Source organism: Salmo trutta, chromosome 21, assembly GCF_901001165.1.
Source record: "Salmo trutta chromosome 21, fSalTru1.1, whole genome shotgun sequence".
NCBI lineage: Eukaryota > Metazoa > Chordata > Actinopteri > Salmoniformes > Salmonidae > Salmo > Salmo trutta.
Genome location: NC_042977.1, coordinates 40485251 through 40511715, shown reverse-complemented (window position 1 = coordinate 40511715; position 26465 = coordinate 40485251). Strand labels below are relative to the sequence as shown.

The 26465-nt window shown below is 42.6% G+C and overlaps 1 protein-coding gene across 1 annotated transcript in view; it reads right to left on the bottom strand.

The window, feature by feature from the left end:
• The window catches only part of LOC115157436 (myomegalin), a 117044-nt gene extending 93832 nt beyond the window's left edge, over positions 1–23212 (bottom strand). Inside the window, exons 1-4 of the mRNA XM_029705684.1 lie at positions 23007–23212; positions 19916–19968; positions 18808–18875; positions 12456–12566 (exon numbers count right to left, since the gene is read on the bottom strand). Coding sequence (XP_029561544.1) covers positions 12456–12566; positions 18808–18875; positions 19916–19968; positions 23007–23053 — 279 coding nt within the window. The 5' untranslated portion in view covers positions 23054–23212. The remainder of the gene's footprint in view (positions 1–12455; positions 12567–18807; positions 18876–19915; positions 19969–23006) is intronic.
• Between the last annotated feature and the right edge of the window lie 3253 nt (positions 23213–26465).

Genomic DNA, 26465 nt, shown 5'->3' with positions numbered 1-26465 from the left:
AGTACAGGATTACGAAACGTATCCAGGGCTTTCAACAGCAGCCTCTGCTGCAGGTTCCATTGCCAAACATACATTTTAATAGGCTACTGTGTAAATACAACACAAAGTGATTCTATTTTCATCATTATAAAGGTAAAATGTCATTCCCCTCACCTCACAATGGAGGGTAACTAACTGTTAGGCTCACATACTTAAACCAGGGGGAAAGCAGAGCATCTCTGGGGCTTATACCAGGGGTCAGGGGTTAAAGTACACACTTTGTTTATCTGCTCTGACAGCCACGGTGAACCAGAATAGGGTTCTGAGCCAGGACTTGGCCTCTAGGATAGGGATATGGAAAATGGATTGGCAATGTGACTAGGAATGAATGGTGAGGTTCAATTGTCCAGTTGTGACCCTGGACAGGGATAGGACACTAGCGTCTCTCTCTCTCTCTTTCGTGTTATTGTTGCTTATCTCTGTCCTCTTTCACTTATCTCTCTTTTCAATCTCTGAAATTCAAACTGTATCCTATTCTCACTTTTTCTCTCAATATTTTGTATTCCATTTCTCTCATTTCCTGTCTCCCACATCCTTCCATCTCTCTCACTCTGTCAGACCTGTATGTAGTATTATAGTACTTCCCCCAGTCTACTGACATTTAGAATCTGCTCTGTCTTTTAGCCAGAGAGGTATTCCAGTTTATCACACCTTCATAGCAAAACTATCTGTCTGTCCTTAACACTCACACTGACCCTGGATACATGTGCACACAGAGTAAGCAGACCCCCAGTGCACGTGTCACTAGAGCTCACCCACACTGAAACTGGCATCACATCAAGATACTTAGAACAACAGGGGCTCTGGCCTTTTGGACTGGTGTTGACACACAACCGTTAATTCATGACTACGCTGTGTCCTTACAGTGTAAAATATCAATCTTATTGATCTCTAACATTATACATTTAGGAAATACTTCAGCAAAACAAAAGCAATGTTTGTAAGATAACATTTGAGCAATTTAGCAGATATTGTTATCCAGAGAGACTTACAAAACATCACAATGCATGTGCTCTTACAAAGTGTCGCTACAATAGCCAAAGTCACATAAACATATTGAAATGAATTTATACGCATTTCACATTACTTTCCACATCAGTAGTCACTGCTTAACAGACAGTAACCGGGATGTTTTCCTGTTATCCACTCCACACAGCTCTAAATATAGGAGTCCATGGTGCACCTGCTATTCCTGCCCCCCCCCCCCCCCCCCCCCCCCCCCCCCCGCCGCCGCCCACAGTAACAGCTCCCCTTATAACTAGATGTGCACTGGAGTGGTACAAGGCTGCCTGATTGGCAGAGACCTGGGGTTAAGAGTATAGTGCTAGGCCTAGTCGCTGATACACACACACCTAGCCATGCAGTCACACGCATACAGTGGGGTCTGAAATTATTGACACCCTTGATAAAGATGAGCGATAATGACTGTATAAAATATATTATTTAAATACTGAGCTATATTGTATGCTCAAAAAAAGTATATACTTTTATACTAATACAATTGCTCAGAGAAAGATATTTTGTTTAACAAGTAATACAAAACTATATCAAAAAGGTAGCGGTAACAATTATTGACACCCCAAAAGATTCTAGGAATATTTGGTCCCATATTCCTAGCACGCAATGCTTACATTAAGTTTGTGACACTACAAACTTCTTGGCTGCATTTGCAGTTTGTTTTGGTGGTATTTCAGATTATTTTGTGCCCAATAGAAATGAATGGTAAATCATGTAATGTGCCATTTTGGAGTCACTTTTACTGTAAATAAGAATAGAATATGTTTCTAAACACTTCCAAATGAATGTGGATGCTAACATGATTATGGATGGTCCTGAATGAATCCTGAATAATGATGAGTGAGAAAGTTACATAGGGTCAAACATTATAACCCCAAGACATGCTAACCTCCCCTGTTATTAGTAATGGTGAGAGGTTAGCATGTGTTGGGGGTATGACCTTTGACCCTCTGTAACTTTTGAAATCATCATTAATCACGATTCAAGTGACTCCAAAATAACACAATACATGATTTACCATTCATTTCTATTGGGCACAAAATAATCTGAAACACAACCAAAACTAACTGAAAATTCATATTTCATTGAAATATGCTAGAAATATGAGACCAAATACTAAACTTGACTACTTTATTTATAAGAATCTTTAAGTAAGTTTGAGGGAAAAAAATAGTACTTGTTAATCCGAATATCTTTTTTTTCTCTGAGAAATTGTATTAGTATAAAATAATATAATTTCCCCCCAAGATGTATCATACAATACAGATCAGTATTTGAATTATATATTATTTTACAGTCATTATTGCTCATCTGTATCAAGGGTGTGAATTATTTTGATGCCACTTATGAACACAATTCTGAAGACATGCACCCACATATTTGCCACAGATCTATCCCTATACTGACATGCATGCACAGATATCAGGATGAAAACAAGCAAGTCAAACCCATTGCAGAAGAACAAATGTGTTGAATAAATTATTGCACTCAAGCTTGGACTATATATAGAAATCCTCTCCCTCCCACTCTGAGCAGGGAGTGTAAACTAAGACAACAGAAACGGTGCTGTGCCAGGAAATCAACTGAATCAGGCAGATCAACAAAGAAACAATCCCAAGGCCAAATTAACTTAATTACTGTATCTGAAAAAATGATTCCACTAGGCACAGACGTCATTTCAACACAATTGCTTTATCTTGGCCAGGTTGCAGTTGTAAATGAGAACTTGTTCTCAACTGGCCTACCTGGTTAAATAAAGGTGAAATAAAAAAATGTATAAAAAATTGAAGATTCCTGGTATGTACTATTTGTCAATTGTATTGTTATTGTGTAACTGTAACAAATCTGATTACGTTTAAATGGATACGAACCATAGTCCTCATACTTCAGAATAATATTCCTTGAATTATTATTTTGTGAATGGTCTAATGGTAATTATAAACCGGGTGGTTCGAGCAGTGAATGTTCATTGGCTGACAGCTGTGGTATATCAGACCGTATACCACGGGTATGACAAAACATTTTTTTTTACTGCTCTAATTACATTAGTAACTAGTTTATAATAGCAATAATGCACCTTGGGGGTTTGTGGTTTATGGCCAGTATACCATGGCTAAGGACTGTATCCAGGCACTCTGTGTTGCGTCGTGATTTAGAACAGCCCTTAGCTGTGGTATATTGGCCATATTCCACACCCCCTCATGCCTATTGCTTAATTATAACATGATAAAACATGAAAGTGTCAGTTTGGTCAATCCTCTTTCTAATCAATTAGCTGTGGCATGCACAATAGAGGATAAGTCAGAGCACATTCAGGTCTTGTTTATTTGGATCAGGTCAGCCATCTTGTTTATTTGGATAAGGTCAGCCATCTTGTTAATTTGGATAAGGTCAGCCATCTTGTTAATTTGAATAAGGTCAGCCATCTTGTTAATTTGAATAAGGTCAGCCATCTTGTTTATTTGGATCATATCAGCCATCTTGTTTGCATGATTCTCATATCAGAGGTTTACTGATGATCAGGGAGGAGATTAAGGGCTGAAGAAGAATGTATTGGAAGAATGTAGACACACACAGAATTTCACACACACACAGACGAAAGCAAGCATGAAAGCACACAAACACACACATACACACACACACACACACACACACACACACACACAGCACATAGCCATGCACACTAATCTCTTTACCTCTCTGGAGTGGTGGCCTATGGGGATTCTGGAGAAGGGACCAATTATGGATTTTACAATTTCCATACACACCCAGACAACAGCTGGCTCACAGAGTCACCTTACACATACACACAAACTTAGAACACACGAACACACTTAGAACACACGCACACTATATATACAAAAGTATGTGGACACCCCTTCAAATGAGTGGATTTGGCTATTTCAGCAACACCCCTTGCTGACAGGTGTATAAAATTGAGCACACAGCCATACAATCTCCATAGGGAAACATTGGCATTAGAATATCTTTACTGAAGAGCTCAGTGACTTTCAACGTGGCACCGTCATAGGATGCCACCTTTCCGACGGACAAATCTAGGTTTGGCGGATGCCAGGAGAACACTACCTGCCAGAATGCATAGAGCCAATTGTAAAGTTTGGTGGAGGAGGCATAATGGTCTGGGGCTGTTTTTCATGGTTTGGGCTAGTTCCAGTGAAGGGAAATCTTAACGCTACAGCAATACAATGACATTCTAGAGCCCTCAAACTCAACTCTGCACCTCAAAGCCAGTTCCACTGAATTTTTCATTGTTCCCCTCTAATCAGGGACTTATTTAGACCAGGGACACCAGGTTTGTGCAATTAATTATCAGGTAGAACAGAAAACCAGCAGGCTCCAGACCTCTTAGGGTAAGAGTTGAGTACCCTTATTCTAAACGATTCTGTGCTTCCAACTTTGTGGCAACAGTTTGGGGAAGGCCCTTTCCTGTTTCAGCATGACAATTCCCCTGTTCACAAAGCGAGGTCCATACAGAAATAGTTTGTTGAGATCAGCGTGGAAGAACTTTACTGGCCTGCACAGAGCCCTGACCTCAACCCCATCAAACACCTTTGGGATAAATTGGAACGCCGACTGTGAGCCAGGCCTAATCTCCCAACTTCAGTTGCCGACCTCACGAAGGCTCTTGTGGCTGAGTGCAAACAAATGCTCGCAGCAATGTTCCAACATCTAGTGGAAAGCCTTCCCAGAAGAGTGGAGGCTGTTATAGCAGCAAAGGAGGGACCAACTCCATATTAATGCCCATGATTTTGGAATGAGATGTTCGATGGGCCGGTGTCCATATACTTTTGGCAATGTAGTGTATATATGATCTCACACACCCTCCCCTCACACCCCCTTTTAACATGCATCTCGGAGGTCAGATGAGGCAGCAGGCTAGCATCTCGTACCCCAGACTGCTGCCCTTTCCCTGGGATTAGGAGCTGTCTGTGTGCCAGCCTGAAGGTAAGACCAGCCTAGGAGCTGTGTGTGTGTGTGTGTGTGTGTGTGTGTGTGTGTGTGTGTGTGGGTTCCAAAAGTCCTCACAAGGATAGTAAAAAAAGGAAGAAAAAAGGTCCGCACCCAACCCTAACCCGCAAATATAGACAATGTGATATAAGCTAGTCAAAGACTGCAGAACGAGTTTTTTGACAGAGGTTGCAGGATTGTTTTTTGTTGCCTAATTTTTATATGTTTTTACTTATAATTTCCGCCATTTTGGAAGGCTATTTTTTAGTAAATGTCTATAATTAGATACACGTAGCTTCGCTTCTGTCATTATATGTTGTCCTAGAAGACTAAACATAATAATGTAATATAGATCAATAGAATGAATGCTTCAATCTAGTTGACATCGGTAAAGTTTCCTCGGTCATCTTTCGGGTAGCAAAGACACTTAGGGACCGTGGAGAAATTACAATAACGCAAAAACAAAGGTAAATATTTTCAGTGCAAAATGTCCAAATTACATCAGTTTGACTGGTTGTAAGGGAAAAGAAAGCTGTGAAAACGACCCAACGTGTTTCTGATAAGATTTCAGTTCGGCTTTGATGCATATTTTATGTGGTTGAAACGCTATCTGCTTATTCGATGAAGACATCCCCCCCAAGCAGACACATCAACGGCCCTGAAAGAACTTCATTGGACTCTATGTAAACTGGAAACCACATATCCTGAGGCTGAATTTATTGTAGCTGGGGATTTTAACAAGGCTGATCTGAAAACAAGGCTCCCTAAATTTTATCAGCATATCGAATACGCGACCCGGGCTGGGAAAATTCTGGATCATTGTTACTCTAATTTCCACAACGCATACAAAGCCATCCCTCGCCCTCCTTTCGGCAAATCTGACCACGACTCCATTTTGTTGCTCCCAGCCTATAGACAGAAACTAAAACAGGAAACGCCCATGCTCAGGTCTGTTCAACGCTGGTCCGACCAATCTGATTCCACGCTTCAAGATTGCTTCGATCACGTAGACTGGGATATGTTCCGGATGGCGTCAAACAACAACATTGATGCATACGCTGATTCGGTGAGCGAGATTATTAGCAAGTGCATCGGTGATGTTGTATCAACAGCGACTATTAAAACCTTCCCCAACCAGAAACCGTGGATTGATGGCAGCATTCGCGCAAAACTGAAAGTGCAAACCACTGCTTTTAATAATGGCAAGGCAACTGGAAAAATGACCGATTACAAACAGTGTAGCTATTCCCTCCGCAAGGCAATCAAACAAGCTAAGCGTCAGTATAGAGACAAAGTAGAGTCGCAATTCAACGGCTCAGACACGAGAGGAATGTGGCAGGGTCTACAGTCAATCATGGACTACAAAAAGAAAACCAGCCCCGTCGCGGACCCTGATGTCCTGCTCCCAGACAAACTAAACAACTTCTTTGCTCTCTTTGAGGACAATACAGTGCCAACGACACGGTCCGCTACCAAAACCTGCGGGCTCTCCTTCACCGCAGCCAACGTGGGGCCCCACAAGGGTGCGTTCTCAGCCCTCTCCTGTACTCCCTGTTCACCCATGACTGCGTGGCCATGGACACCTCCAACAAGTTTGCAGATGACACTACAGTGGTAGGCTTGATTACCAACAGCGACGAGACGGCCTACAGGGAGGAGGTGAGGGCCTTCGGAGTGTGGTGTCAGGAAAACAACCTCACACTCAATGTCAACAAAACAAAGGAGATGATCGTGGACTTCAGGAAACAGCAGAGGGAGCACCCCCTTAACCACATCGACGGGACAGTAGTGGAGAAGGTGGAAATGTTTAAGTTCCTCGGCATACACATCCCGGATTAACTGAAATGGTCCACCCACACAGACAGTGTGGTGAAGAAGGCGCAACAGTGCCTCTTCAACCTCAGGAGGCTGAAGAAATTTGGCTTGTCACCAAGAACACTCACAAACTTTTACAGATGCACAATCGAGAGCATTCTGTCGGGATGTATCACCACCTGGTACGGCAACTGCTCCGCCCACAACCGTAAGGCTCTCCAGAGGGTGGTGAGGTCTGCACAACGCAACACCGGGGGCAAACTACCTGCCCTCCAAGACACCTACACCACCCGATGTCACAGGAAGGCCAAAAAGATCATCAAGGACATTAACCACCCGAGCCACTGCCTGTTCACCCCGCTACCATCCAGAAGGCGAGGCCAGTACAGGTGCATCAAAGCTGGGACCGAGAGACTGAAAAACAGCTTCAATCTCCAGGCCATCAGATTGTTAAACCGCCATCACTAACATTGAGTGGCTGCTGTCAACATACAGACTCAATCTCTAGCCACTTTAATAATTAAAAATTGGATGTAATAAATGTATCACTAGTCACTTTAAACAATGGCACTTTATATAATGTTTACATACCCTACATTACTCATCTCATATGTATATACTGTACTCTATACCATCTACTGCATCTTGCCTATGCCCTTCGGCCATCGCTCATCCATATATTTATATGTACATATTCTTATTCATTCCTTAAACTTGTGTGTATAATGTAGTTGTTGTGAAATTGTTAGATTACTTCTTAGATAGTACTGCATGGTCGGAACTAGAAGAACAAGCATTTCGCTACACTCGCATTAACATTTGCTAACCAGGTGTATGTGACAAATAAAATTTGATTTGATTTGACATCACCTCCACAAATGGTATCTAACTGAGCACTGCATTCTCTCAAGATGCTGGAATAAATAAATCCTATTTCTACGCTCCTGGTCCCGAGTCAAAATGTAGCCTACATTTGGTGCATAATTTTACTGCAATAAATGCTTAATTCTGCAGGAGTTATTATTATGGCTATGTGAGAGGTTATAGACCTACAGTCATTGTCCAGATTTCAGTTTCCATTTAACCCATCTAAACAGTAGGCTACAGTTCCCTTGACGTGCCATAGTATGGGGTCAATTTCACACCATATGTATTGAATTCAAAATAAAATAAAGTTGAGAATGTAAACATTATATTTTCGAGGACGGGTGAAATAAAGGATGTTGAAATCAAAATCCAAACAATTGAAAGCGAAATGTATAGAATTGTAAACAAAAATAAGCACATCAAAAGCAATACCCCAAAACTTGTAAGTAAATAATTTTAAAGCGAGAGCAAAACTCTATGACAAATGATAAAAAAAATATTTGAAAATGAATGCAAAAATTGTTTTTTGGTTAAACTTTCCCAGCAACCAATCCTATTGAATACTTTTTCCCTACGCTCTTGACTGCATGTACTACCTTTTGTTTTTGGTTAAACTTACTTCCCTACGCTCTTGACTGCATGTACTACCTTTTGTTTTTGGTTAAACTTACTTCCCTACGCTCTTGACTGCATGTACTACCTTTTGGTTACGCTACTCGTATCTTGACTGCATGTACGACCTTTTGGTTACGCTACTCGTATCTTTGTGAGTTTTGGCCTTATTTTCCCATGAAGGGCGGGGTTAGAGGGAGGCGTAGACAATGAGACTCCATTCGTCCGCTAGTTTTGGAGTGATGGTTCGTCTTAACCCAATCAATGAACATGATAGACAGGCTTTTTTTCTATTGCCTACTCTGTTGCCTCGTTTTAGGGTTTTAGCTAACGTACTTCAAAATTGTCAGTCATGGGTCAATAATGTACGGATATTAGAAGCATGTCTATATAATATATTTAATAACAAACCATCTAACTACTTAGGTAAACATATGAATTACCTGTCTCACCCCGCCACAGTGGGTAGCACATAGCAACACTTTAAGGGGCATTGCACTAAAATTGGCGCTGACTAGGGAAACGTTTCCTCTGTTCTTAGTGCCAGTTTGCACGTTCAAACTAAAACAATGTACATGGTCACGTTGTACAGCGCCATTGTGGCAATTAGCAGGTATCTGGATAATAGACTTGCCTGGAAGGAGGGTAGGGGGAGAATTCTATCGTCAAATGTATTTCTAAGTTAGGTTGGCTGTATCACAACTGGCCGTGATTGGTTGCAATTTCAGTTTAATCCACCAGAAAAGACAAAACAAATAATACCACAAAAAGTATTATTATGGACCATATCCACTGTGATTGGGAGTCCGATAGGGCAGCGCACAATTGGCCCAGCGTTTTTCTCCCTCTAAAAACAGAAATAAATGTTTTGACTTTTACAAATATTATTTTGGCCTTTATTCAGATTACAATTGCTCACTTTGCTTCTCAAAGATGCCCTCTGGTGGTCAAACTAGCACTAACTAGCATTAATGATACCGGTTCTGTCACGTCCTGACCAGTATAGAGGATATTTGGTTATTGTAGTTTGGTCAGGACGTGGCAGAGGGGAGTGAATGTATAGATAATTGGGGTTGGACTCCCAATTGAAGGCAGGTGTGTTGAGTTGCCTTTGATTGGGAATCCTATATAGTAGGGTGTGTTTGTCTTTGTGTTTTGTGGGTAGTTGTTTTTGCACTGCGTTTTGTTAGCCTGCAAGACTGTTGTACTGTCGTGTTTCTTTGTTTCTTGTTTTTGTATAGTGTTCACGTTCTTGATTAATTAAATTCCAAGATGAACACGAACTCCGCTGCGTATTGGTCTACTTTCTCAGACGAGGACTTCTCTGTTTCGTCTGAGGACGAAGACAGTTGTGACAGAACTACCCACCATACCAGGACCAAGCAGCGGAGGAATTCTGGCAAGGACTGGGGAACACGGCGGGTAAGGGAGCCCGAGAGGCAGCCCCAATCATTTTTTTTGGGGGGGGCACAAGGGCTGTTTGGCGGGGCGAGAATGGAGCCCCAGGCCAGCTCCCCGTACCCTTGTGGGGCAGAGACAGACTGGACAGGTCCCGTGCTTTGGGGTAGGGGCTGTGGTGAGGCCTGGTATTTTCAGGCCGGTACGCACACTACCAGCGCCCCGCATGTGCCAGGGAAGAGTGAGCATCGAGCCTGAAGTGGTGATGCCAACCCTGCGCTCGAGACCGCCAGTGCGCCTCTACGGTCCAGCGTTTCCCGCTACACGCACTAGCCTTGAGGTGCGTGTCTCCAGGCTGGCACGTCCTGTACCAGCCCCACGCATCTAGTGCGTCAGCCCAGCCTCGCCAGTCTGGGGCCGCCAGAGCTGCCCGCCAGTCAGGAGCAGCCAGGGTCGCCCACCAGACCTTCAGCACGGCCAGGTGCGCCACCTAAGAGGGCAACGCCAAGGGTGGGGCAGAGGCTACGTCCCGCACCTGAGCTGCCGCCGTAAGAGGGCCCACCCAGACCCTCCCCTTCAGTGTCAGGTTTTGCGGCCGCACCTTGGGGGGGGGGTACTGTACTGTAACGCCCTGGCCATAGAGAGGGGTTTTTGTTCTTTATTTTGGTTAGGCCAGGGTGTTACATTGGGTGGGCGTTCTATGTTCTGTTTCTATGTGTTTGTATTTCTTTGTTTTGGGCCGTGTGTGGCTCCCAAATCAGGCACAGCTGAAGTTTGTTGCTGTTGATTGGGAGTCACACATAAGTGCATGTTTTTCCGTTGGGGTTTTGTGGGTAATTGTTTCTGTTACTGTGTTTAACGTGACAGGACTGTTTTGGTTGTCTGTTTATTGTTTTGTATGGTATAGTGTCCGTTTTCTCAATTAAATATGACGAACACTAACTCCACTGCGTTTTGGTCCACTCTCTCTAAAGGCAACCGTTACAGGTTCACACTTAAATAACGTGAGATGGAATTCTGCGGCACCATGCAAGCTGCGCTGCAGTACGCTGCAACTTTTAAAGGACAAACCACTGTACCATAGGCCTACTTGAAGTCCCATCTTGTGACTGTCAAATTTGTAGCGCCTCACAATCATCACACTGCTATCATCCTCTTTTACCGCTTCACCAAATCTTTTCCAAACATGACTTTTCTGATCCTCCCTTCTCTTTATTTTCAACCCTCCATTTCACAGCTTTCCTTTTATTGAACTGAACTTCAACAATGTCGTTTTTGCCTCCATGGGTTGACGTTAACTTTTTCTATCCATTCCCAAAAGCATGTGGCGAGTAGCGTGTAGGCAGGCTATTGTGCGCGCATACAGTTACACCCTGAAGTTTAGGCTTATGCACTAATGCCATATGGCCTAATATAATGAAAGAAAAAGCTCAATGTAGCCTGTAGACATAAAATGCACCATAATGATACATTTATGGATTTCTTTAAGGGATTGTTATGTCTTTTGTCTTTTTGTTTTGTGCGCGTGTCTGTGCCTGTGTCTCTTCACAGTCCCTAGTGTTCCATAAGGTGTATTTTTATCTGATTATACTGCTTGCATCAGTTACTTGATGTGGAATAGAGTTCCATGTAGTCATGGCTCTATGTAGTACTGTGTGCCTCCCATAGTCTGTTCTGGACTTGGGGACTGTGAAGAGACCTCTGGTGGCATGTCTTGTGGGGTATGCATGGGTGTCTGAGCTGTGTGCCAGTAGTTTAAACAGACAGCTCGGTGCATTCAACATGTCAATACCTCTCATAAATACAAGTAGTGATAAAGTAAATCTCTCCTCTACTTTGAGCCAGGAGAGATTGACATGCATTTTATTAATGTTAGCTCTCTTTGTACATTTAAGGGATAGCCGTGCTGTACAATCAAGCTGTACAATCAATAGAGCAATGAATAGAGCGTAACCCAGTTGTCATACGAGCACTACATTCTACCCATAGACACCAGACAGAACACACAACCACACCAGAGGAACCCCAGCAGAGTAGATAGTGTCTAAAATACCCATTATATGGCTCCCTGTAGCAGGATCATGGCTAGAAGAGATCAAGCTTTTGTCAAAGGAATGTCCCTTTTTTGCATTTTAGCTAACCCTGACCCTTTTCCAAACCTTAACCTAATTCTCCTAACCTGCTATGTTAATTATCCTAACCTGCTGCATACGTTCTCCTAGCCTGCTATGAAAAGTCAAATCTGACAAAAGCTGGATCCCTTCTAGCCATGAACCTGTAGCAGGGACCACTGTAGGACAATGACATCATAGAGAAAGAACGTGTACCTTCTCCTCAGAGGGACACACACACAGAACATTGTATCAGCTCACCTCATCCTACCTTCACCTAGAGTTGGGCTCAATTCCATTTCAATTCCAAAGTCAGTTGAATTGATTCATACAATAACACTACATTATAGAAACTACACTCTGTAACCTGGCAGTTAGCATTGATGACAACAGACTAACCTGACTGCATGGCATGTGCTTAGTGAGTTGAACATCTACGGCTCTGTTCAATGCCTGAATTGACCGGAACACAGAAAGAATTGACCCTACCGCTGCTTTTAACATGATGGACAAAACCCTTCATCTTCCATCACATCATCCACCTCTCCTTTCCCAGCATTGTGACATGTACGCAGAGACACACACACACACACACACACACACACACACACACACACAGCCACTCACCGTGCGGTAGACATGATCACTGGTGTCCTCGTACTTCTGCAGGATCCTCTCCTCCAGGAAGTAGATGCGGAGCTTGAGGCTGAAGTTCTCCTTCTTCAGGTCATTGAGGTGCTGCGACAGAGTACGGTAACCGTTAGACATGTCACTTTAAAACCAACGACAACCCGCAGACATGTCCCTTATACGTCAGAGAATACGGTAACCATTTGACATGGCCGTGTTATTGGGGAAATACGGTAACAGTTAAAAAATACGGTAGCTGTTTGACATGTCCGTGATATGGATCAGAAAGTCCGGTAACCTTTAGACATGCTATGTCCTCTTCCCGGTGGACATAATATATCGGTCCTCGGTGTCACAACGCAAAAACAACTAAAAGATCAAAACAATAAAAGTGACTTCCTAAGCTCTAAGAAGCCATGGAGAATCTACACACACACTAACACTAAAACACACACACACACAGTAGTGTGTTGGGCCGTTTAGCGGTGCAGAGGGCTACTCTGCGGCCCGGGTGGTCAGAGCTGTGGCCATGCTGGCTCCATGGTGTGTTCTGGAGCCAAGGGGGCCAAACACAGGAGCTTATTTTACTGAAACAGACATGCCTGGAATCTCAGACAGCATGGAGAGGGGGAGGCGGGGGGAGAGATGCTCCATGGGTAAGCACGCACTTGACATGTAAGGAGATCCATGGCTGGAATGGAGTGAACGGAATGGCTTCAACATGGTTTGATGTATTTGATACCATTCCACCGATTCCGCTCCAGCCATTACCACGAGCCCCATTAAGTTGCCACCGACCCCCCCCCCCCCCCCCCCCCCCCATAATATGACATTTGAAATGTTTTTATTATTTTGGAACTTCTGTGAGTGCAATGTTTACTTTTTATTGTTTATTTCATTTTTCTTTATTATCTACTTCACTTGCTTTGGCAATGTTATAATATGTTCCCCATGGCAATAAAGCCCTTGAATTGAATTGAAAGATGTAAATAGAAAGAGGTGCTAGGTTGGGGAGGTCTGAATGGTCGTACATATCCTCTCTGACCCCTCTCCTTACTCTGTGTTAAAAGCACATGTGAACGACCAGCTCTCTGAACTCTGTGTTAAAAGCACATGTGAACGACCAGCTGAAACTCTGACAACATACAGTAGGTCCTTCTTCTGTAATGTGTCAGCCAACATAAACATCCTACAGTACCTTCCTATCACACTCTGTCTATTCCTCAGTCGGTCTGTCGGTGCACAGGTACTTTGGGCTTAGGGCTGCATCCTAAACGTACAGTATGATACGCAATGGTCTGAGTTACCCACAGATTTCAATTCAATGAATGGGCGTAATGAATCATCTGAGAGATAGATACAGAGACTGTAATAGGGGGCATGGCTCTGTGCCAGTGGGGCTATTTATAGGGAGCCAATCTCACAGTGACTGTCCCTCCGAGGCAGAGTATGGGGGTAGAGAGGGGAGAGAACAGGTATGTTATAGGGTTGTACTGTGTATGCCCTGAAAACCACCCCTAAGTGGTTAACCGCGGCAGGTAGCCTAGCGGTTAGAGTGTTAAGCCAGTAACTGAAAGGCTGCTGGTTCGAATACCCAAGGTGAAAAACCTCTTGATGTGTCCTTGAGCAAGACAGTTAATCCTAATTTGCTCCAGGGGTGCCGTACTACTACGGCTGACCCTGTAAAACAAGGGCGTCAAACTCATTCCATGGAGAACCTAGTGTCTGCAGGTTCTTGGTTTTTCCTTTCAATTAAGCCCTAGACAACCAGGAGTGGGGAGTTCCTTACTAAGTAGTGACCTTAATTCATTGATCAAGTACAAGGGAGGAACGGAAACCCGCACCTATTCTGTGTTTGCTCCAACCCTGCCTGAAGACAACAGATAGGTGGCAATAATATGGTGATGTCCTCTACCTTGCAAACACAATGAATTATTATATGTAGCTAAGCACAGAAAAGCGTACATACTTTAAAGACTTGAGCGATTCCACGCCAGAATAGCCCGTAAATATTTTTGGGATCTATGATTGTTCTGGCAATTCTCACATAGAAACTTCATTGGAGGAAGGATGTTTGACATGCTTTTTACATTTGTGTCACAAACCAAAAGGGTACTTTTTTAATGTTGAATAAATTAATGTGAAAATTTGTATTTCAGAATCTAGACATACATGTTGTCTGTATCATGTATGGTTCACATATCATAGGGTCTTACAGAAGGCATGTACTGTACAGCTCTAAAAAGATCTCCACTTTCATCATGATTTTCTCATTCTAAATGGATTAAATCGTTTTTTCCCCTCATCAATCTACACACAATACCCCATAATGAGAAAACAAAAACTGGTTTTTATACATTTTTGCAAATGTATAAAAATGTTTAAAACTGAAATATCGCTGCACAGCTATTTTCAGGTCTCTCCAGAGATGTTCGATCGGGTTCAAGTCCGGGGTCTGGCTGAGCCACACAAGGACATTCAGAGACTTGTCCCGAAGCCACTCCTGCGTTGTCTTGGCTGTGTGCTTAGGTTCGTTGTCCTGTTGAAAGGTGAACCTTCACATCAGTCTAAGGTCCGGAGCACTCTGGAGAAAGTTTTCATCAAGGATCTCTCTGTACTTTGCTCCGTGTATCTTTCCTTCAATCCTGACTAGTCTCCCAGTCCCTGCTGCTGAAAAACATCCCCACAGCATGATGCTGCCACCACCATGCTTCACTGTAGGGATGGTGCCAGGTTTCCTTCAGACATGACGCTTGGCTTTCAGGCCAAAGAGTTCAATCTGGTTTCATCAGAAAAGAGAATCTTATTTCTCATGGTCTGAGAGTCCTTTAAGTGCCTTTTGGCAAACTCCAAGAGGGCTATCATGTGCATTTTACTGAGGAGTGGCTTCCGTCTGGCTACTCTACCTTCTGGAAAGCTCTCCCATCTTCAGAGAGGAACTCTGTCAGAGTGTCTCTGACAGAGTGACCGTCGGGTTCTTGGTCACCTCACTGACTAAGGCCCTTCTCCCCCAATTGCTCAGTTTCGTCGGGCTGCCAGCTCTAGGAAGAGTCTTGGTGGTTCCACACTTCTTCCATTTAAGAATGATGGAGGCCACTGTGTTCTTGGGGACCTTCAACGCTGCAGAAATGTTTTGTTCCCCTTCCCCAGATCTGTGCCTCGACACAATCCTGTCTTGGAGGTCTACGGACAATTCCATCGATCTCATGTCTTGGTTTTTGCTCTGACATGCACTGTCAACAATGGAACCTTATATAGACAGGTGTGTGCCTTTCCACATCATGTCCAATCAATTGAATTTAACACAGGTGGACTCCAATCGAGTTGTAGAAACATCTCAAGGATAACCAATGAAACAGAATGCACCTGAGTCTTATAGAAAAGGGTCTGAATACTTATGTACATGTTTTTATTTTTAATACATTTGCAAAAAGTTCTGAAAACCTGTTTTCGCTTTGTCATTATGGGGTATTGTGTGTAGATTGAGTAGAGAAAAAAATCTATTAACAAAATGTGGAAAAAGTGAAGGGATCTGAATACTTTCCGAATGCACTGTACATCTGATCTGTGGACATACACCCGTAATAACATTACGAACCTTACTAACACCATCTCAATATAATGCAACTGAGTTTGTGTGGTGGGGGGGGGATCAATGACATTGCACGTATTTTGGGGGTATGCCTATACAGACTGACTAGCTGGATGTTTTAAGGATATTTGTTTTGCTACAGACTGACTCCCAGACAAACTGACTGGGCAGCTATGACATCATCATTAGTGGACCTCGTCCCGCCGCAGATTCAGTGACTGTGTCCATTAATATCTAGAGTTACAAAACACTTCCTAAATAATTCACCACAGAGACACGGGCCAGACACCAAACTTATTTAACCGCCACGTGGCACCAGGATGACATCATCACGGCTGCGCGTTTAAAAACAACAACACGTGGTGGGTGGCACAACAGCCACCAGGGTAGGCCCTCACCCTCACACACACTCACTTCCTCTCACACTTCCTCTGATAAGAAAAGGTGTGTGTGTGTGTGTGTGTGTGTGCAAGCATGCTTACGTGTACACTGCGTGCTTGTGTATGTACTGTATGTATGTGTAACTTCTTGGAGAAGCTAGCGCCGATGCCCATGAAAGAGAGGGTTGCTTTGGGTCGTGTCCCTCTTTCAGAGTGGAACCTCTGCTTTGGTGAGAGGCTGGCTACACATCCCATTTTACCAGAGAGCAGCAAAGCCATCAAAACAGAAAGGAGGAACATCTACATTTAATAAGCTTAATGGCTTGTGAATGACTCCCATTAGTAAGCTATTCTGATCTGGAATGTGTTTGAACCATGGAATGTTTATAAAGTGTTTTTGAGGGTGCTGAGAATGATTAGAGAATGAGAGAGTTGGGGAGGAAGAGAGGAGGATTGATGTATGGATAAAGTGAGTGAAAGAGTGGTGGGGTTTGAAATATACAGTATATATGTATATGTGTGTGTGTTTGGCATGAATTCAGGACCCAGAAATCGTTTACTTTGTGACTTTGAGAGAGATTATAAGACAGTTTCCCTGGAACAGGTGCTTTAGACAGGAATCTGCAAAACAAAGACTTTCCAATATTCCACATGCCACATCCACATGATCTGAATGGCCAACCTGATCATTAGGAATCAGAGTTGTTCGTGGTCACTAGGGCTCAGAGTTGTTCCTGGTCACTAGGGTTCAGAGTTGTTCCTGGTCACTAGGGTTCAGAGTTGTTCCTGGTCACTAGGGCTCAGAGTTGTTCCTGGTCACTAGGGTTCAGAGTTGTTCCTGGTCACTAGGGCTCAGAGTTGTCTCTGGTCACTAGGGCTCAGAGTTGTTCCTGGTCACTAGGGCTCAGAGTTGTCTCTGGTCACTAGGGCTCAGAGTTGTCTCTGGTCACTAGGGCTCAGAGTTGTCTCTGGTCACTAGGGCTCAGAGTTGTCTCTGGTCACTAGGGCTCAGAGTTGTCTCTGGTCACTAGGGCTCAGAGTTGTCTCTGGTCACTAGGGCTCAGAGTTGTCTCTGGTCACTAGGGCTCAGAGTTGTCTCTGGTCACTAGGGCTCAGAGTTGTTCCTGGTCACTAGGGCTCAGAGTTGTTCTTGGTCACTAGGGCTCAGAGTTTTCTCTGGTCACATGGTTAGGAAGAGTGCAGGGTCTTCTTAGTTATAGGTCAGGGGAATTCAACTCTTACCCTACGAGATCTGTTCTACCTGATAATTAATTACACCCACCTGGTGTCTCAGATCTAAAATCAGCCCCCGATTAGAGGGGAACAATGAAAACAAGCAGTAAAACGGTCTTCCAGGTCTAGTTGATTTAGAGGTGTATAGGTTTTATCCAGATTTCTGTTATTTTAGTAGACTGAATCATAATTTACTGTAACGTCCAGGCTGAATCATTTACTGTAACATCCAGACTGAATCATTTCAAATAATGTCCAAGCTGTATCATTTACTGTAACATCCAGACTGAATCATTTCCTGTAACATCCAGGCTGAATAATTTACTGTAACATCCAGACTGAATAATTTACTATAATGTCCAAGCTGTATCATTTGCTGTAACATCCAGACTGAATAATTTACCATAATGTCCAGGCTGAATAATTTACTGTAACATCCAGACTGAATCATTTCCTGTAACATCCAGGCTGAATAATTTGCTGTAACATCCAGGCTGAATAATTTACTATAATGTCCAGGCTGAATAATTTACTGTAACATCCAGACTGAATCATTTCCTGTAACATCCAGGCTGAATAATGTTCTGTAACATCCAGGCTGAATAATTTACTGTAACATCCAGACTGAATAATTTACTATAATGTCCAGGCTCAATAATTTACTGTAACATCCAGACTGAATGATTTACTATAATGTCCAGGCTCAATAATTTACTGTAACATCCAGGCTGAATAATTTACTATAATGTCCAGGCTGAATAATGTACTGTAACATCCAGACTGAATTCTTTACTGTAACATCCAGGCTGAATAATGTACTGTAACATCCAGACTGAATCCTTTACTGTAACATCCAGACTGAATAATGTACTGTAACATCCAGGCTGAATAATGGACTGTAACATCCAGACTGAATCCTTTACTGTAACATCCTGACTGAATTCTTTACTGTAACATCCAGGCTGAATAATTTACAGTAACATCCAGACTGAATCATTTACTGTAAGATCCAGGCTTTATCATCCCTCAGACTGGTCTTCAGTCTGCTTCATTACAGTACATTATGGACCCACAAGATGGCAACAATGAGTTAATATAATGAGGCTCCAAAGTTTGGAGCATTAAATTAGAGAGGAGAGCTCACCTGTTCAAACTCTCTCAGAGTGTGAGGTTGGAGAGAAGGTGAGTTGTCAGTTTCATCACTACATACATCTGAAGGGAGAGAACATACGAATCTTGTAAACTTTTTTTATTTCATGGTAATTACGGTAATAATTACATAGAGACGTAAAGTGTTATTACAGTGTAGTGTGATGGCCCTGAATGAATTCTGAACCGTCTCAGTATGTCAATTAAATTAAAGGACTTTATTGGCATGGGAAACATATGTTTACGTTGCCAAAGCAAGTGAAGTAGATAATAAACAAAAGTGACATATACAATAAAAATGAAGAGTAAACATTACATTCAAAGAAGTTCCAAAAGAATAAAGCCATTTGAAATGTCATATTATGTTTCCTCCCAACGCTGCCCTGCCCTTTTATATTCCATGAAGTAGCCCGCAGCAGGTGAGCAATTTGGTGACGGTGGTGCGAGTGAGGAAGTTTCAAACTCTCAGATATAAAGCTCCATTTGCTTTGTTTTGTTATATGAAGTGTGCATTACTTACCGTAATTTCCGGACTATTGAGCGCACCTGAATATAAGCCGCACCCACTGAATTTTTAAAAAAGTATTATTTTGAACATAAATAAGCCGCACATGTCTATAAGCCGCAGGTGCCTACCTGTACATTGAAACAAATTAACTTTACACAGGCTTTAACGAAACACGGCTTGTAACAAAAATAAATAGGCTTTAACGAAACACGGCTTGTAACAAAAATAAATAGGCTTTAACGAAACACGGCTTGTAAAAAAAAAAAAAATAGCAGTAAACAGTAGCCTACCAAGAAAGTCATTGGTCACTATCTTCCTCCTCCTGTGCACTGAAACCACTGAAGTCATCTCCTTTCGAAAAAAATTGAAAGCGGGAAAAATCCATTGTTTAAGCCGCGAGGTTCAAAGCGGGGGAAAAAAGTTGCGGCTTATAGTCCGGAAATTACGGTACTCACTACTTTACCCTGCAACGGGGTCAAACTTTTTGGACAATCAGAAAGTCAAAGCTTTTGGACATTCAGGAAGTCAAAGCTTTTGGACATTCAGGAAGTCAAAGCTTTTGGACTATCAGGAAGTTCAAATAAAGTGGCCTTACCTGTCATGTGACCTGTGCTCCTGGCTGAGGACTCCTCTTTCACAGCACTGTCCCTAAAACCCAGAGAGGGACACGGTGAATATGTGTACGTACACACACACACACACACACACACACACGTACACACACACGTACACACACACACACACACACACACACACACACACACACACACACACACACACACACACACACACACACACACACACACACAAAGATATTTGAGTCTCTCTGTGGTCAATATTGCCTTACAGATATAGTGGGATCATTTTGGGCATCACACTGTACCTGATACATTCTCAAACTGAACATAGGAATAGCCACAGGCACAAAAGGTCCCTGTTTATTTTAGTAGTACCCCATTAACACCTCTATGGGAGAGGGGGAGATATTCAGGGTGAGTAAGGGTAAAGGATGATGGAGGTCAGGGTGGCAGCCACATGGGGTCAGAGTTTAATCCAATCATGAGATTTCACAACTCTCTGCTACATCCAGCTACTCCCCCAAAACTAACATTATACAGCTGCTGCTTTTCAGTGTTACCCCCCCATTGAACCTTTATTTAACTAGGCAAGTCAGTTAAGAACAAATTCTTATTTACAATGACTGCCTACCCCGGCCAAACCCAGACAACACTGTGCCAATTGTGTGCCTCCCTATGGGACTCCCAATCACAGCCAGTTGTGATACAGCTTGGAATCGAACCAGGGTCTGTAGTGACACCTCTAGCACTGAGATGCAGTGCCTTAGACCGATGTGCCACTCAGGAGCAGATAATTATAATGTTGCACAAAAAAAAGTTTGACAGGCCCACTGGGCTAAAAATGGACCAGCCCATCTGCCATTTGCCCAAAATGCCAGATGGCTAGACCACCCCTGCATACACACACACACACACACACACACACACACACACACACACACACACACACACACACACAAACACAGGGGGGGGGGATATCAGTGGCTGTAAACCTCAATAAAGATAAGAGTGTGATCTAATTAAAGACAAAAGACACACACACACACACACACACACACACACACAGAACCCCCACTGGGTTTCTGATAAAGCTGCTAACTTCTAAATGAGGTATAGCCTTCCTTATTACCTAAAGCCAAGAGGGACTCACCCTCACAGAGGAAAGGAAAACCAGCTTTGTAGCAGAACAGTAGTATTTCTGCAATTAATACCGTAACATTGCATTGTTGACTTTCCTAACAGGCAGTACAATAACAAGTTGACTAAAGTAGAAATAACTGCCACACATGCCACAGTTCTTTGATTACATAGGCCACCATCAGTTGCTGGTTCAGAAAATAACCTTGTTGTGTTTGGACAGCTGAGCTGCTGATTGCAGACTGGTGAGATGGTAGTCCACTGGCCCTGCTGGTGGGACATAAACAAAACAGTCTGGCCCTTTTCAGACCCAGGGCCAGCCCTAGCATTTCAGGGGCCCTAAGCGAGATTTGTTTGGGGGCAGGGCCCCCACCTTGCGGGTAAATTATTTTAGTTGACGGTGGAGGGAAATGTTTTTGTTTTAAAGTGAATTTCCTGCAATTCTACACATTTTGCCATGGGGAGTAGAGAACATATTGCAGTTTTAAAGCAAACTTTCTGCAATTCTACACATTATGTCATGGGGTGGAGAGATGTTTAGCAATTTTATAACACATTTCATGCAATTCTACTAATTTTGTCATCGGGCAGAGACATTTTTTGCAGTTTTACAGCTAATTTCCTGCAATTCTACCAATTTTGCCAAGACTTATGCCATGTTAATGATATCTGAGTGAGAGTGACTACCAAAATCAAAGGGGACCCCCTGGAGGTCATGGTCCCTGGGCACATGCCCTTCGTGCCCGGTCAGTATTTGTCCATGATTAATACAAGTTTAGATAGCTGGCTAAACTATGATTAATACAAGTTTAGATAGCTGGCTAAACTAAGATTAATACAAGTTTAGATAGCTGGCTAAACTAACTTACCAATCTAAAAATGTTTAGTTGACATGGCTAATCAGTGACTGACATAACAAGAGAAAAAACACCCATGCACAACCAAATTTCGAAATTGAACCTTGTATATTCTACTATTACGAGGGGGGCCCTAAGTGACTGCGTATGTCGCTTATGCTTGGTGCCGGCCCTGCTCAGACCCAAATTACTGTTAGCATAGGGGTTACAAACGCTAAATGAATTTTAAACAATAAAACCGCCCACTTTGATTCTCCCATGACTCACCAAATGAGGAACAACTGTGATGTTCAGGGCTGTGTGCATGTGCTCTAAATAACCGGACAATTAGGCTACAGTACATCACAGGAGCCATGGCACTGTTTCTTCCACACCTCCTTGAAGATAACATACGGGCCTAACTGGCTCATCAGTTGCCACGGATTGTGTCTCTCTCGTCTTGTGAATTTATTGAGCTGCCCATCATCAAGAACCCCAGTTCCAATTTGGCAGAAACTATAAAAAGGATGCTGTAGTATCCAAATGTGACACATTGCGCACATCGGGTTGTCACGTGACTAGCAGGCCGTTCTATACCCCCCTATTGGTATAGCCATCTGTACAACAGCAAACCATGTATTGATAAGTAAATGTATAGAAACCGCCCCAATCGTGTTTAGCTAGCCAAATAAACCATTAGATGTAATTAATGACCTAATTGACATAGGCTATAGTTAGAGGACGCCGGAGTTTATGACATGGTGTTCTTATTTATACAAAAGACAATATCAATAGGTACGTGCATCTTATAAGGATGCCAATATATAGGCCAGAAATAGTCGGTTTGTGAATTTTGAGGACATGACGCAAATCAGCTGTCAACACCTAATAATTAGTCTGAGTATGTGTTAACGGCAAGGCCTTAATTACATGTAAAGCGCGCGCATCAATTATTGTGGAGAACACAGGTCCAGTAAATATTTTCGATTTCACCCTCAATAATCACTGCAATTGTGAAACCACCACCTCGAAAATTAAACCTTTATTCCAAAACCCAGCCAACAATAATATTAGACTATTCAATCATTCCACTATTCAATCATTCAAGACAGCATTCTAGAGCAATGTTTTTTACCTTTCAGACGCGCCCCAGGTCTGTCCTGGCGATGAGGTCCAATCCATATATTCCGTCAGTTAAAGGGTCACCTTGCGTGGTAACCCGTTTTTTTTATATCATCCTGCCAAGGCTGCCATCAGTCCATTTAAAGGTTCCGATAAAAAGGGAAATTGTCGGTGGTCAGTTTCCCAATCATTACTGCGTTTGGAAGTGGTTGGACCTCAAGATGATGCGCGCCTTGAAATGTGCCACCGATGCGGTGGGGTATTGTCATACACACCGCCCTCAGCCCCCACACACCCTTCCTCCAGCTCAACTATAGTCGCACGGTTGCCTCGAATGTTTCTAAGGTTCATGTTTTAGATAGAATGTCTAAATTCTGAATGATCAGAATACATCTTTTTTTAATGGGTGAATACAGCCTACTACAAGGCCATGTTTATGTGACTTTGCACTTTAGCCTAATTTCCCAAAAGGTTTAGACCAAATATCTTACTTAAAAATTGAGAAGTGAATGTAGCTGTGGTAAAATAGGATACAGAAGATACGGGGCATCTCAAACCGTCCAATATGTTTATTATGGAATTTACATTTTTACTGTTTTGTTATTGAGATAATGTGAATGATGTATGTGTGTAATACATAATAGCCAACATGTGTAACTGTGTGCATGAAATGATATTGAGGTACATAGTAATATGTATGGTCAAGTCCTACAGAATGTAATGAGTGTGGGTGTAGATGAGTTGTAATTTCCCTTAGAGGCACTAGATGACACTATCAGCTTTACAATGACTGTTTTACCTTCAACCTATTTTGACTACTGTATAGAGTATCACAGTATGAGTCATAATACCCATAAAACCTAGAGGTCAAACAGGGAAATGGTTACAATCGTTTTTCCACCATTTCATTTTTTGTATAGAGGGTTTTAGAAACACTTAAAATAAGGGCTGTGTTTCGTGTAGGCTTGCCCTGGCGTGACGTTTTGATAACCGTGTAATTCTCTCTCGGACAAGGTGACTTTACCCCGGCTAAACAAGCTGCTATGCTACGTTTCATTCTCATTGCTATACTTCATAAATACTGCACTCTCAACTTCAAAACTGCTTAAAGTCATGTAACTACGAAATTCTCTCGAAAGAAACTTGAAAATGATTTATTGTTTTGTTGAATAGCCACAACAGTGGCGAAGGATATCATTTCAATGTTTTTTCCTCAGTTTTAAGATCCACCAGCATCATAGGTGTAAGGTCAGCTAGACGTTTCTGACTGGGCTTGGAACTGTGACAATGGGATATGTAGGGATTTTGCCAACACAGCCAGATATGCACACAGTCTTGTACCCTTAACGTTTTTTAAACTGACTATCTTGTTTATTACATAAGACTTTATTAGTATAATGAGTAATCCAAGAATATCACAAGTTAATTGACATGAGAAAACTCACGCCAATGACTATAACAGAGATCCCACTCCTCCTCAACACTCTATTGTAACTTTGATATGCAGGGTTGGGGAGTAAGTTACGTATAACTGATAAAAAACTTTTAAAAACTCTAACTGTGATCTCTTACTTTACCAGCAAAAATATTGTAATCAGATTACAGATACTTTTGAAAAACTAGATGGTTACTTCTAGGATTAGGCTACTTTTAAGTTCAGAAAGGATGTTTGCGGAGGAAAAACACGCAAGTTTAAATTTGTTCCGCCTGAGCAAGTCTGACCACAAGTCAGAGACCATTATGATGACACACCAAATGTGTTTGATGGATATCTGGAAAAGAGCAGTAATAGGCTTTTGTAGGCTACAGTCTAAACTGTCTTCTCTCAGCATCCAAAGATTATGCATCCAATGTGAATAAACACTTGGAGGTAAAACGACAGCAGTGGTGTAGCCTACGGGCGATACGGTTATCATTAACATCTGCATAGCACAATGATTTAATCACACTGTTGTTCTCTCATTTAGCTTTTTGCGCCTTGCGGATGGATTGTGGTTGTTATGGATGGCTGTTCACACATGTATATGTGTATTTTACCCAAATAATGGTTGAATTGAAGAAGTTTAAGATGCCTAACAATCAATGTTTTTGCGACTAATAGACAGCCAGTTAAAGCTGCAATACAGTGCATTCGGAAAGTATTCAGACCACTTCACTTTTTCCACATTTTGTTACATTACAGCCTTATTCTAAAATTGATTAAATACCCCATAATGACAAAGCAAAAACAGGTTTTTAGAAATGTTTGCTAATTTATTAAAAATAAAAAACAGAAATACCTTATTTACATAAATATACAGATCCTTTGCTATGACATTCAAAATTTAGCTCAGGTGCCTCCTGTTTCCATTGATCATCCTTGAGATGTTTCTACAACTTGATTGGAGTCCACCTGTGGTAAATTCAATTGATTGGACATGATTTGGAAAGGCACACACCTGTCTATATAAGGTCAGACAGTTGACAGTGCATGTCAGAGCAAAAACCAAGCCATGAGGTTGAAGGAATTGTCCGTAGAGCTCCGAAACAGGATTGTGTCGAGGCACAGATCTGCGAAAAGATACCAAAAAATGTCTTGTCCCCAAGAACACAGTGGCCTCTATCATTCTTAAATGGAAGAAGTTTGGAACCACTAAGACTCTTCCTAGAGCTGGCCGGCTGGCCAAACTGAGCAATCGACGGGAGAAGGGCCTCAGTCAGGGAATTGACCAAGAACCCGATGGTCACTCCGGCAGAGCTCCAGAGTTCCTCTGTGGAGATGGGAGAACCTTCCAGAAGGACAACCATCTCTGCAGTAGTCCACCACTCCACCAATCAGGCCTTTAAGGTAGAGTGGCCAAACATAAGCCACTCCTCAATAAAAGGCACATGACAGCCGGCTTGGAGTTTTCCAAAATGCACCTAAAGATTCCTCAGATCATGAGAAACAACATTCTCTGGTCTGATGAAACCAAGATGGAACTCTTTGGCATGAATGCCAAGTGTCACGTCTGGAGGAAACCAGGCACTGCTCATCACCTGGCCAATACCATCCCTACAGTGAAACATGGTTGTCACACTGATCTGTTTCACCTGTCTTTGTGCTTGTCTCTACCCCCTTCCAGGTGTCGCCCATCTTCCCATTATCCCCTGTGTATTCATACCTGTGTTCTCTGTTTGTCTGTTGCCAGTTCGTCTTGTCTTGTCAGGTCTTACCAGCGTTCTTTCCCGCTTTCCTGTTTCTTTATTTCTGTTTACTAGTTTTTCATGGTTTTCACCATTCTGCCTGCCCTAACCCCGAGGCTACCTGCCATCCTGTACCTGCCTGACTCTGACCTGATCATGAACCTCTGCCTGCTCTCGACCTGCCCTTTGCCTGCCCCGTGTTTCTAATAAATAATCTGACAACTGTACTATCCGCCTCCCGTGTCTGCATCTGGGTCATATCCTGAGTCGTGATAATGGTGGTGGCAGAATCATGCTGTGGGAATGT